The sequence below is a fragment of the Pochonia chlamydosporia genome (genome assembly GCF_001653235.2).
Source record: "Pochonia chlamydosporia 170 chromosome Unknown PCv3seq00013, whole genome shotgun sequence".
In the NCBI taxonomy this organism is placed as follows: Eukaryota; Fungi; Ascomycota; class Sordariomycetes; order Hypocreales; family Clavicipitaceae; genus Pochonia; species Pochonia chlamydosporia.
The window spans coordinates 97,950-110,886 of NW_019154048.1; the positions used below are offsets into that span (position 1 = coordinate 97,950).

Sequence of the window (12,937 nt, forward strand, 5' to 3'; positions counted from 1 at the left end):
ACCCATCTTGTGGTCCGCTGTTTTTTCCCCATGGGGAAGCAGGGGCGACTCGGCGTTACGAATACCCTACTGCAGTTGAATATTTACCCCAGCTGCTGTCAAACTTGTCAGACCAACATGAACGAGGGTTCCTGCAAAAGCCGGTACTTGCTAGGTTTCCCATGTCAAGGCTGTTGCCCGAAATTCGATTTCTTAGAACAACATGAATGCCGACTAATCCGCCGAAGCAATGATGGCGCATAAACTGCCCCCTCCCAGATTGGTTAAAACTCGGGGCAGAACTGTGAGCAGCGTTAGTGCAGATGCCTCCCCGCCCTTAGCCCAAAACCCAGCACATGGATACGAACTGTGAGTGACCATGACGTCTGGCTTGGGACGGTTGATAGTAGTCAACTCTAAGCCTGGCTCAGAGCACAGTTAGTCAAGTGTTCCTCGCCATATGAAGACTATAAAAGCCCGCCAAATTAACCGCATAAAACTCAAGAAGCTCCCTCGTGTTCAATCATTTGTACGCATTTATGGCAACCCTTGAGGCACATATATCTCGTACAGGCAACTAAACTGTTGTATAACCATGGTGACCCCGCTTGCACTTCTTGTGATTGCTATCGCCCCGGTTATAGCTTCACCAGCACTCAAGATCATAAAGTACGGTACTACTCCAAACGGCTTCAGCTCTCCGGCACGTGGCTGGAACTCATTTGGGCTCCAGGCAAATGGCAACACTGCACCAGGATGGTCATTCGATCAATCCCATGTGCAAGCCCAGTGTGACGTTTTGGCTTCCAAGCTTCATACGGGAGGCTATACATATTGCAGCTTAGACTCTGGGTGGTCTGAGGGGTCCAATGGAGACCAGTATGGCCGTATAATCCCCGACAAGTCCAAGTTTCCTGATCTTTCTGGTTTTGCTACCCACCTTCACAGCCGAGGGCTTCAGCTGGGTGTCTATGTTGTTCCAGGAGGTTTCATAGCTGACAAGGCAAAACACATTTACGGTACCACTACCACAATCGGTTCCGTTTGTAGTGGTGACAATGGGCTTGTCCGCTGCAATTGGGACTACACTCGACCAGAGACACAGAAGTGGTTCAACTCTGTTGCCAACCAGTTTGCGTCTTGGTGAGTTTACCCCTGGTCTTACTTTCCAAATGCTTTTTCTTTCCTAACGCTTCTTCACAGGGGTGTAGACTTTATTAAATTAGACTACATCACACCTGGGTCTCCCAGCAATGGCGTCAATCTTCCCGCTGACGAAAGCGGAGAGGTCATCGCCTGGCACAAAGCAATCGCCCAATGCGGCCGCCAAATTCGACTCGACATTTCTTGGAAGCTTGACCGTTCGAAAAAGTATTTTTCAATTTGGAATCAACATGCAGACTCCATGCGAACCGATCAGGACATCAATAACTCTGGTTCTAGCACCCTTGTGAACTGGGGCACAGTCCAGCGTGCTGTTGAAAATTATCGACAATTTATTGTTGCATCCTTGCAATATTTTACCATTATAAACACTCATCCAGACTTGGACAATCTCTATGTCGCAAATGATCCTTCTGTGGATGGCATTACCTATGCGCAGCAGCAAACCATGATGTCGCATTGGATTGGAGCGGGCGCAAATCTCATCCTCGGCGATGACCTCACCAAGCTTAGTAGTTTTGGTCTGTATCTTTTAACGCATCCCGCGGCCCAGGGTATTACGTCTTTTACCGCTCAGTATCCAATGCAACCCAGAAATCCGGGCAGTGGTAACCAAGGCCCTAAACAGATGCAGGCATGGATCTCTGGTCCCAGTCCGTCTGGTGAAGCCGTTGTCCTGTTGGTCAACTACGGGCCGGATCAAGGTCAGGGAGGGTTTGGAACCACAACTCCAGGCTCACAGCACATGACAATCTCATACGCCGATCTTGGAATTAAACCACCATACAAAGTATACGACGTTTGGAATGATAATTACTGGGGGAACGTCTCCGCTGGTCTTGATGTTGGTATTGGAGAAGGGCAGAGCTTTTTGCTGCACCTGACCCGTCCTTAAGGTGTCTAATCTTTGACATGAAAGTCGAATCAAGCTTGCTCCCATTTGAAACTGTAATAAACCAAGTTTGTGATTCAGGAATTACCTCCAGCCACTTCATAGGGTTTTCTATAACAAATTTCACTCAAGGCTCAGATCTATCATAAATGTATATGTTCCGGGCCAGTCGCGAACGCACCCAATTCGCAAATCGCCCAGTCCATTCGCAAATGGCCCGGGCCAGTAACAAATATCCACATCCGTGACTGGCCCAGTCTAGTCGCAAATATAGAGTACACAATATGATCTAATTACAGTTTCCTACTATATCTGCCCTTGCCTGCTTCCTTTTTAGTCGCTCAACTAACGCCAATTTAGCCCCAATTAACTGCCCTAATTAATTTCCACAGTTATAATTGTCCCTATGGCAATAAACTGTACACTCTTTATTTTCCTTGTGATACCTGTACCTCTTGGTATTGCATTCTCCTTTACACTAACATGACACTCTAACTTGTGCACTAGTGGAAGCGTCCCTAGCTGCTTCTATAAGCGTAACTTCCTTAGTAGTCATCGCAATAGTGATATCTGGCCAGAGGGACTTATTCACGGCGCTTAATCCCTTTATAGGTATTAATCGCTTAATAACTCCCAAGTCAGTTAAAATCTTATATCTATAGGCGTAGGGTTCTTCTAGAATACGCCCAAATAGTTGCCAATTATTAGTAGAGGTGCAATCTTCTCTCAGAACCTTAATAGAGATAATGTCTCCAATATTAAAGTGTTAAATGGTGTGGTGCTTAGAGTACTTCTGTATCATCCAAAGCTTTGCTCTCTGTGTTGCCTTCTAGGCTTTTGTAATTACTTAATCTAGAAGCTTAGACGCTTGCTGCTCCTGCTCTAACTTGGGAGTTAGAGAGCTATATATTGGTGGAGAGATTCGCACGTTAATTTCTAACCCTACCCAAGCTTCTAGGCTAATAAGCATGGTAATTTGGGAACTGCCTAGGCTAACCCTAATATTAATTGTGGGATTAGAAGCAGGAGAGCTAGGGCTAAGAGTATAGATTAGAGCTTGCGCAGAATCCTCTTAGGGGATGCTAACAGTAGGATCTAATCGCTTTTGCTAATTTAGCCAGTTAGCATAGGGAGCATAGTCCCTAAAGAGCAGCTCTATAGGTGCACAACTAATAGTTAAGTATTTCTAAGTGTTTATTGCCAATATAACGTCTATAATTCTATTAGTCCACTTAGTAGATCTGTTGTCTATTTTCCAAGCTCTAAGCTTTGCTTCTACTACTCTATTAGCTTGCTTAACTAAGCCTTAAGTCTAGGGCAACCTTAGCGCTCTATTAATAATTTAGATCCCATACTTGCGCAGCAAGATTAATAGGGCTCCCTTAAACTCTTTTCTATTGTCAGTTTAAACAATCTTAGGTGGTAGGAAGGCGGCAATAAAGCAAGTAAATGCCTCTGTAATTAGCTCTACGTGCTTGCTTTTTAATGGATATAGCTGTGTATATTTAGAGAAGTAATCCTTAATATGCAAGATCTACTTGTATTAACCTAATAGTTTATGCCGCATATTAATTAGATCTGCTTGCACACACTCCTAGGCCTAGTTAGTAATAATAGGAACTAATAGAGCCTTTATTGCAGCTGGTTAATTAAGTGTGCAGTTTTTGCAACGTTAGATAACAAATTTAACATTTGCACGCATTATGCCATAAAACTTTTGCTGCACTACTTTGCAAGTCTTATTCTTTCCAGCATAAAGTAGTTATAAATATTAGTTAGTAATTGTATTAAAAGCTTTATTCTTAGGTATAATATATTGTGGCTCTAGGTGCTTAGAATCTAGCTTGCAATATAGCTAATTATTAATAAGCTTAAATTTAGAGAAAGCCCTATATTTAAGTTAAGACTTAGCTAGGTTCCGCGGTTTTTGGTCGGGATTATTAAGTAAGATGTGCAACTGCCGCCATTTAGTGTATTTAATGCGCTCTCTATTTATGTACGTTAGGCTCTTAATGTAGGCTTTAAACGCGCTGCAAATATTATTTAGAAATAGATTAATAAGAGTAGTTAATAGTTCTATTTGACTTTTAGATGGGATAGTTAGTTATAGCAAGTTAGTAATAATAATGTCTGGTTAGTTAGTCAGAAAGATAATCTAGGCACATACCGCTAGTTTGTATTTGCGACTAGACCAGGCCAGTCACGGATGTGGATATTCGTCACTGGCCCGGGCTATTCGCGAATGGACTGGGCGATTTGCGAATTAGGTGCGTTCGCGACTGGCCTGGAACATATATCTACTTTCTGTCTACTTTCTATATCTGTTCATAAGCCATACGGCACAGAAACAAGTCACACCAGCCACATAAGAGCCGCCAGCAAAGGCGATCAAACCAGTGTAGGAACCACCACTCGACTGGATAATCTGACCGGCAATAGGAACACCGGTCAATGCCCTGTTGAAAGAGATGAGTTAGCTCGCGGCATGTATGCCCAAGGTTTGGGGGGATAAGAGGCTTACCCGAAACTGACAATTGTGTATACGGTCGTATAGTAGCGGCCGTAATGTTCCGTGCTGCAGTATTCTCCAACGCAAACTGGTACCAAGCTGATATTGCTTCCGCTGGCAAACCCAAAGACGACTGAAAACACAATGACCGCTGCAACGTTGCCCTTTGCTGGTAACCATATCGCAAACATGGCGACGATACACAGAACATTGGTGATTATCATGGTGTTTAATCTCCCAAATTTGTCGGCGACTACTCCTGGTAGCCATCTGCCTGGAAAGGAACCGGCATTTAAAAAGACTACCATGAGATATGAAAGCTTCTTGCTCATTCCGTTCTCAATAGAATATGATGCCACGTACTCCAATCCAACGAAGAATCCCCACTCAATCAGAAACACTCCTGCAGTCATCAAAGAAACGGGTGGGTTTGCGAGTACTTTCATGTCTGGCAGGATACTTTTGACCCGGTTAGCTCGATTCTCCGTGAAAGATTTTCGTCTTCGTACAGTCATGCAACCGATCAAGAGTAACACAATAGTTACAAGACCTATGACTCGCGTGGTCCAGGCAAACCCAATCTCTTCGCTCAAGTGATCGAATACAAGGGGCATCATGACACCGCCGAGGCTTCCCCCTGACATGGCTAGTCCAGTCGCAGACCCTCGCCTCACAAAAAAATATTGTCCCAGCGTAGCAACGGGGACAACAAACACAATGGATGTTGCAACCCCTGCAACTACGCCCAGGACAATAACGAATTGCCAGAAGAGTTGGCAGAAGCCTAATGCCACATACGTCGTTATGAATAGCATGAGGCTACCCATCATGAGCCAGGTTGGTCCATACACATCGAACACAGGGCCAATCTGAATGCCACAAAAGAACACCATGAAGTTGTAAATTCCAAAAATCCATGCTTTTTGACCTTCATCGACACCTCGCAGCTGGTGGCTTGAGATGTACGACTGGTAGATGCCAATACTATTCATGAGACCGAGGCCGCCCATAATAGCACAGAAGCTTCCGAAGAGTACCAGGTTCGCCGCATAACCTCCCTCTGGATATTTTATCTCGGGTGTGTCAGAATATGGATCAGAATCAGGGTTGGAGTCATACAGTCCATTTTCCACTTGGCCAGAATTTCGAAAACTTCGCGCTCCTTCCGTGACGGCTGATGGCTGTCCTTGATTGTCAGCTAATGTTGGGTGGTAAAAGGTTCATTGGATATTACATACATTATCACGACCCATCCTCAGGTTGCATAAGACTTCTCGGATCATATTTTGCTTGTCAAGAGGCATCAAGGGAGAAATGGGAATGGAGTGATTCACATGAATCTTGAAAGCCGCTAAATGCCTTGGCCGGAGATGATGCAAGACATTAACCAGGAGACTATTGTGTAGACCAGAGATATGGTTGAGCGTCGGTCAAGCGTGCGTCGCTATTAAATCAATGGGATGCATTGAGCTTTTGGGTTTTCTTTACGCCGAGCCAACTACATTCCTGGTTCAATGCTGAATTAGGAAGGGGGCTTTCGCCGAACCATGAGTCATGGTCAAGACTGTCCTAGTCCCAGCGTCAGAGTGGCCACTGTTTGAGCCCTCCCAGCCAAGTTAGTCATATTTCGCCGAACTCGATCGGCCAAATGGACGTGGGTGTCCCCGCACATTCCTTGAGAAACAGGTTTCACGAAGAAGTTTTCCTTTCTTCCGTCACAAATATCAAGAGGTTACCAGAAGTTTTCTCTGTCGCAATAGGAAAGACTGAACAATCAGGTTTTTAAGTAACTTGATTAGCAAAACTGTGAGCCATTCGCCGAATTGTGTTGAGTCTTGACACCGCCCGAACCCAAACGCCATGTCAACAACTCCGGGATATGACGCCAGCGGCATTACACGGCCTTATCGATCTCAAAAAAGGCAGCGACCATGTGACCGATGCCGTGAGAGAAAACTGAAATGCCAAACAGATGGCGAACCCCCTTGTCAACGCTGTCAGCGGAACAATATCGAGTGTACGTTTGTTGGCAAGCCACGGCGAAGGGTTGCTCTGCCGAGAGAAGTTGAAAGAGCCGGGTCGATGGATGATGAGCACATCTCACTCAATGCTCGGCGCCATGGGCTAACTCTTCGTGCCAGAGCCCATGACCACAGTCATTCATCTACTATCTCGTCATCAATTGACGATACAGCAGTTGCGGGATCGGAGGAGCCACTTGGAAACAGCGGTTCCGGCGCAGCCTTCACGCAACATGAAGCCTTGGGCACTCCTGTGCTAGCGGGATTGCATCCACATCGCCCGTCGACTCAATTGTCACAAAGCTTAGATCAGATTCAAAACCATACCGCACAGTTACTTGGTGGCTCTTCTGAATCTGATCCATGGCTATTGCGGCATTGCCGCTTTGACGAACTCGGCCTCCGGTCATTCCACAAGGTTCATTACCGCCATGCTGGCGGAGTCCCAACCAGAGACAAAATACCTGTACACTTCTTGTTGAGTGATGATGAGCTATGCGAGGGTGCAGCAGCTGAAACCCGGGTCAATGATGAAAGAGAGCTGCGAGCCGAGCTGGATGTCTTGGTTCCGTCGGTATATGGCGCAAGATTGGTTCGATTGTAAGTTCATTCTTCCGTCCACTTCGAGCGGCAGTGTCGTGATCATGAGCAGTCCTGCTAATGTGTCCCAAGATTTCACAGGCATGTTTTCCCAGTTTTGCCCATCATCTCACGATCTCAATTCGGGCTTTCGTCAGTTGATTCGGTCCCTGACCGTACGATACTAGAGGCCGCCTCGACCCCGTTACTGGCAGCCATCTACGGCTCAGCTCTGCCATTCGCCATGAATGACGATCAGCTTGCCGTCATGCATGGCTATCAGTGTCCTCCGTTGGATAAAATATGGCGCATCGTCTTTAAGGCTATTCAGGAGGGCTTTCACCGGCCACAGCTGTCCACATTGCAGTCTGCTCTACTCTACCTTCACAAAACCAACCTAGATCGATGTCGTTCTGCCTCCTCTGACACTCCATTCGTATGGTCATTTGTGGGATCTATTATCGGCCTCACGCATAGTTTAGGGCTACACCTTGAATGCCGTATGTTTGGTATCCCCGCCTGGGAAAAAAGGCTTCGTCGAAGACTTTGGTGGGCCGTTCTTATAGAAGATCGATGGATGTCTTTGCTCTTGGGACGGCCCCCATATATTCGGCGGAATGAATGGGACACTGGTGAGCTTGATGATGCGGATTTTGATCTCCATCATACACAGTATGCCGAGACGCTCGGTACCGGCCCGTTTATAGCATTTCGAGACATGGCACGCCTAGCCCTTGTTGCAGGTTCGATTCAAGACTCGCTCTAGTAGGTTTGGATATGAAATGAAGCCCCAACGTGTGCGTTGCTAACACTTGTACAGCTCTCTTCACGCTTGTCAGAGACTTTCTGAAGACTTACAGTCTTCAATTCAAGCTGCAAAGCCATTATTCGACCAGCTCAATGCTTGGCGAGCTTCAATACCAGTTACAGAACCATTCAAAGCCAGTCGCTCCAATGCTCACCACCCTCATTCCACACAGTACCCTATAACGATATATTTTGCCTATCTGACGCTGGTAGTATACGTGTGGCGAGCGCTTCTGAGACCTACGGTTCGATCTTTGCCTCCTCCGCAAATTATTGATGTGGACCAACCACTTCAAGAGACACAGTCGCTGCAAGACCCGGCATTTTTGTTCGAAGACCTCAGCTGGGACTTCTCAGAGTTGCCAGAGATAGAGCTCCATCTTGAGGAAGACGTCACAGACGCCAGTGCCACGGTCAAAGAGCTTCATCAGGCAGCGCAGAGCTGTGCTGGTAACTTGGTAAACTTTACATGGCAACTGACTTCGAGTGATTTTGGCGAGTTTTGGTATTCGTGTAGGTTGCTCCCTATTCGTACTGTCGTTTGCCTGTGTATGGCTGACACTTGGTGCCAATAAGTCAACACAAACTTATAGAAAATATGCTAACAGTAACACAGGGAGTCGTATAGGTTTCGCTGTTGTATCCAACTTTCTCATGGCGCTATTGGTACAGGCTCCCAGCTCAGAAAATGCATTAAAAGCCAAGCAAATGCTGGAACACTGGCGTCGAGTGGTTCGAGACCAAGGTACTGCATCGCCTTTACTAACATTGGCAATGACCCGCCTCAATGCTTTTTACTGGGCCGGGCTCACGGAGACATTTTGCCTTCCTCAGCACGTGCTAGATGTTTTGCAGTAATATGATGAAAATCCTGCTTTACTTGATACCTTATGACGTCTGGTGGAGGTTCGGCGGAAGTCTTGGTGGACTACACATTTGCCGAGACCATTTCGCCGAGTGAGTTGAGTCAGGCGCCTGCTGACATCAACCCGTTGCACCCGGCATCATGATCCAATATAAAGATACGCTATTGCCGCCAGTATATACATAACCGATAGCATACTTTCTCCGTCTCTACAAGTTGAAATTGATTAGTAATATATTGGCTAACACCAGCAGACGTATATCACCCACTGCAGCAGCTTCTGTCCTGTCAAACCTACAATGGATAGGTACTTAGACTTCAACCCATCACTGGCAAGACACTCTTGCCAGACATGTGAGGAATCCCCTCCACCTCCGTACCAGTTGCATCGCAAACCCACCGAGGCAACCGTACTTCCATCGTATAGCCAAGCCACGCAGTATTTTACTGATGTTCAGCATGATCAGGCTAGCGTGCAGATTCAGAAGAAAGGGGGCGACGGCCTCTTGAGGCGATGTTGGAAACGTCTGGCTCCAACCGACGCTATCAGGTCAAATACTCCCCACTTACAAAGGTATCGAAATCACAATGTTTCACCGTATTCTCTAAATCCTCTAACGCTTCCAACTAGGCTTCATCAACAAGGCACTCAAGTCACCAGTTCGGGATATATGTTGGTTGGGCCGGTTTATGAGGCAACTCCAGTAAATAGTAAGTATTCTTCTGTGTGAATCTACAAATAAAAACTTTTACTAACCTTATTCTAGATTCAGATATGTGCTTCGGATCCTGTTGCAGGCGTTAGCCGTTCGGGGACACCACATGACAGAAGTGTAGGATCGCAATTGAAGTTTTCCATGGTCGGTGATATACCAGTATTCGCTACCGTACTTGGCAAGGAGACACATAAATGCAAAATTCATGTAGACATCAGATCTCATACCTCAGTCAAGATGCTTGAGCAAGGGAAGGTCCTGCGTGGTTTACAGCTTAAAGTTGCCCAATCCTTTCTATGTTTAATAAATGGAAATATCGTCTCAACTCTTTACATAGTGGTACCGACTTCTTGGAAATATCACGTCTTGTGAGCAGGTGGCTCTTTGAATGCGTAATTAGAAGATGGGTCATCCGTCAACGGCAGAACAAAACTCCTGCCTGTAACAGAGACCTGGTATGTTGTTTTCTGAGCTCTGTTTCAAACCTACAGTTGTTGAAGAGTCGGATATGCATCTCTTGCGGTCTTGCTATTGTACAAGACAACTAGATGTGGCTATAGGAAGTACTGGGGCTGAAAAGGCACGCCTGCAGCGATGTCCATCAAGTGTTGACTCCATCACGTTTAGACAGGCAGAAAGGAGATATCCGTGTTGTGGCTTGCGAATATTTCGTAATGTAGGGTAGGTCTGATTTTGCGTGATATCGAGTCGCGCCTGTAACACACAGAGAAGGCCAGAGCACTCAATTAGGACAACCCAAAGGTGAAGATGGCAAGAACACGGAACAGGTACCGTCAATGGAACCAACTGATCTAAATGCGTGATGAGTGAGAAAGACCGCTTTTGCCCTTGGGCAGGGTTGCATAGCCGCGAAGATTCCGCCACACGCCCAAACTCCAAACCTTAGAACAACGATTTCTACTTTAACATCCTCTTTCCATGAAATCAAGGTTAAAATCGTTCAATAATATTAAGATACAATTGTCGCGACAGACGATTACCCCTCTTAATCGTAGAGCTCAAATTCTCATAGATTAAAAGACGTGAGGCCTGCTACAGTTGATAAGGCGACAAAATGAAACCAGTGTGCAATACCTTGGCATTGGCACCGCCGGCTTTGACAACATGTGAAACAAGGCAATGTAGAAATCAAGTGGCGTCGTCGAGAAGGCACTACGATGAGCTTCGAGTCTAATAATAAAGGATAAGTCACAATCCGCACTTTCTGTATTCCACATGGGCTGAAGACCTGCAAGCGCCATCGGTTTCTGAGCCATGAGATTCCCCCTCCACGCCCGCTTATTTGGACGAAACAATAACAGCAGGAGCTGTGTAGAGAATATTCGCAGAATGTTTGAGGAGGAAACATAACATTTGAAAACGGAGATCCACTTCCACGCACAAAACTGCATGTGTCCACCATGAAAAGCTTGAATCCTTTTGGGCCCCCTGGTAGTGTCACAGTGTCCAGGTTGCCAGGCCAGGGTATTGCAAAAGCTTGGCTTTTTGTCTGATCCATTTGCCCCAGTGTTGGCACAGGGGTTTGTAACCACACACCACCAGACAGACAGATTGACCCCATTTTGGATGGACCACAGCCGACCATTCAATTTGTCTCGTCGGCTACAGGGAGCAAAAAAGGGGGGAGGCGGTGGATGTTGATCAATGATGCCTTGCTGGCTTGCCTGACATCAAATGGGTAGTTGAGTAGCCGAGTTTGGTGTGACCAGAAAAGACGCATCCTTCACATCACTGGTGTGTGAGGAAAAATGCTACCCCATTGTTTATTTATTTAAAGCACAGGACATGAGGCGATGGTGTGATTCGCACTCTCTGCAGTCCCCGTGGGTCTTGAGACACATCCTGTACACAAACACAGTCTGAGTATTTCTCCGGATAGAACTTGGCATGTCTGACAAAACCTGACTTGCTGCCTGGCCAGTGTGCATTCCTGCTGATGTCTGGTCAATTTTGACACTCATTATGCTCTGTCCTTCAAACGAAGTCTGGCCTGGTGCTCAAAACTGTGAGCCATTTCGGCAGCCTGCTTCATTTCGAGTGTTCCAACTCTTCCCGTCAGCAACTCGTCTGTAGACATGGTTCAATGCAATGACTGACACAAGACTCGTCACTGGATAGTGGAACCGGAGTAGTTCTTGGAGACCAGGAAATCAAAATGTACCCGCTCACCACTTTTCTTCTGCAGCCTCCAAATTACCTGTGGATAAGATAACTTCAGCCATTTGCCCTCTTTGTCGTAGCCAAATATGAAAGTGATGAGGTTCAAGGATATATGATTGCAAGATTGTCCTGATTTGCGTCGATATATTATCGATTATGTGCTTTGTCCGGGGCCCTCTGTTCTGCTTTTTTGTCAAGGCCGTATTCACAAGTCAAGTACGGAGTCATCTCCTGGCAATGATCAACATGATCAACAATGGTATCATGCCAGCCAACAGGGAGGCACTCATCGATAGAGTGGAGCACCGCTGCCACAAGTGTTAATTCGACATGTGCAAATCCAACATCGAGTATGGAGTATTCGCCAATTTGCAGAATCCTGCACATTGCTCATAACTTCATCTGCGGATTTCAGTGATGCTGCGGGAGCACTATGTAATGTTAGATGACATTACGGAGTAATGGGAGGGTTGATCACCTGTCTCATGCCCCCATTTGCAACATTGAAGTCTACCAACTCCGTCCAAGGACACCTTGACACTTCACGACTGTTTCGCCACATAACTGGGAGAGATGCGCGTCAAGTGCCAATGAGCCCCAGTTTTCTGTTACCATTGATATAAACACAGTGCATGTATTCATACAATGGCTACGAAAATTCGGGAGGACCAAGGTAGGAGATAGGTGCAAGTGTCAGATAATAACCAAACTCTGCTGGCTGGTGTCGGGCGGCACTCCGTCTCTATCGACGGGTTGACAAGTCTCAAGCTGACAGCAATAAAATGGATTGATGCTTCTATTTTCGGCCTTCATGCGCGCTTATCAAGTCGCGGCCACAACTCAATATTGACTTCAGCGACCAGCCAATCTTTCAAAATCGGGCTGCCGTGTTGGTCACCCATGGGAGAAGCGCCAAAGTCACCTCCCTACTCTGTGCCGTCGCTGCCCCTGATCAACACCCTCAGCTGTCCCTTCTTATTAGTTGCCTACCTAGGTACCTAGGTGGCTGACCCCAAATGGCTCTTCCTCCTCGGGAACTTGGCAACAGCTAGTGTGAGCTTGTTCCCATGTGGAATGGTCTTGGCGAGGCTCACTAGTATCGTTGATGAGGGCCAGATCTCACGACAAACTGCCGTTATTAGTCGTTCACCGCGGACACCTATGAAGCCTTAGCTCAAAAAGTGCGAATGTGCATACACACTTCGTCCGTGCCGTTCCGTTGAG

The 12,937-nt window shown here is 46.5% G+C and overlaps 4 protein-coding genes across 4 annotated transcripts; 2 read left to right on the top strand and 2 right to left on the bottom strand.

Moving 5' to 3' along the window:
* Nucleotides 1-574: 574 nt before the first annotated feature.
* VFPPC_11066 (glycoside hydrolase family 27) lies at nucleotides 575-2,038 on the top strand (the record flags this gene model as incomplete). Its single annotated transcript, XM_018289336.1, has 2 exons — nucleotides 575-1,122; nucleotides 1,183-2,038. 2 exons carry the CDS (start codon nucleotides 575-577, stop codon nucleotides 2,036-2,038), a joined length of 1,404 nt encoding a protein of 467 aa, XP_018136980.1.
* Nucleotides 2,039-4,343: 2,305 nt separating this feature from the next.
* VFPPC_16934 (MFS monocarboxylate transporter) lies at nucleotides 4,344-5,797 on the bottom strand (the record flags this gene model as incomplete). The annotated part of the gene is made up of 3 exons (XM_018294686.1): nucleotides 4,344-4,491; nucleotides 4,557-5,725; nucleotides 5,783-5,797. The coding sequence occupies 3 exons, from the start codon at nucleotides 5,795-5,797 to the stop codon at nucleotides 4,344-4,346; spliced, it is 1,332 nt and encodes a 443-aa protein (XP_018136979.1).
* A 708-nt stretch (nucleotides 5,798-6,505) lies between these two features.
* VFPPC_11064 (fungal specific transcription factor domain-containing protein) lies at nucleotides 6,506-8,809 on the top strand (the record flags this gene model as incomplete). The annotated part of the gene is made up of 5 exons (XM_018289335.1): nucleotides 6,506-6,561; nucleotides 6,686-7,165; nucleotides 7,238-7,909; nucleotides 7,965-8,464; nucleotides 8,568-8,809. The coding sequence occupies 5 exons, from the start codon at nucleotides 6,506-6,508 to the stop codon at nucleotides 8,807-8,809; spliced, it is 1,950 nt and encodes a 649-aa protein (XP_018136978.1).
* A 1,750-nt stretch (nucleotides 8,810-10,559) lies between these two features.
* VFPPC_11063 (hypothetical protein) lies at nucleotides 10,560-11,138 on the bottom strand (the record flags this gene model as incomplete). Its single annotated transcript, XM_018289334.1, has 1 exon — nucleotides 10,560-11,138. The coding sequence occupies one exon, from the start codon at nucleotides 11,136-11,138 to the stop codon at nucleotides 10,560-10,562; it is 579 nt and encodes a 192-aa protein (XP_018136977.1).
* Between the last annotated feature and the right edge of the window lie 1,799 nt (nucleotides 11,139-12,937).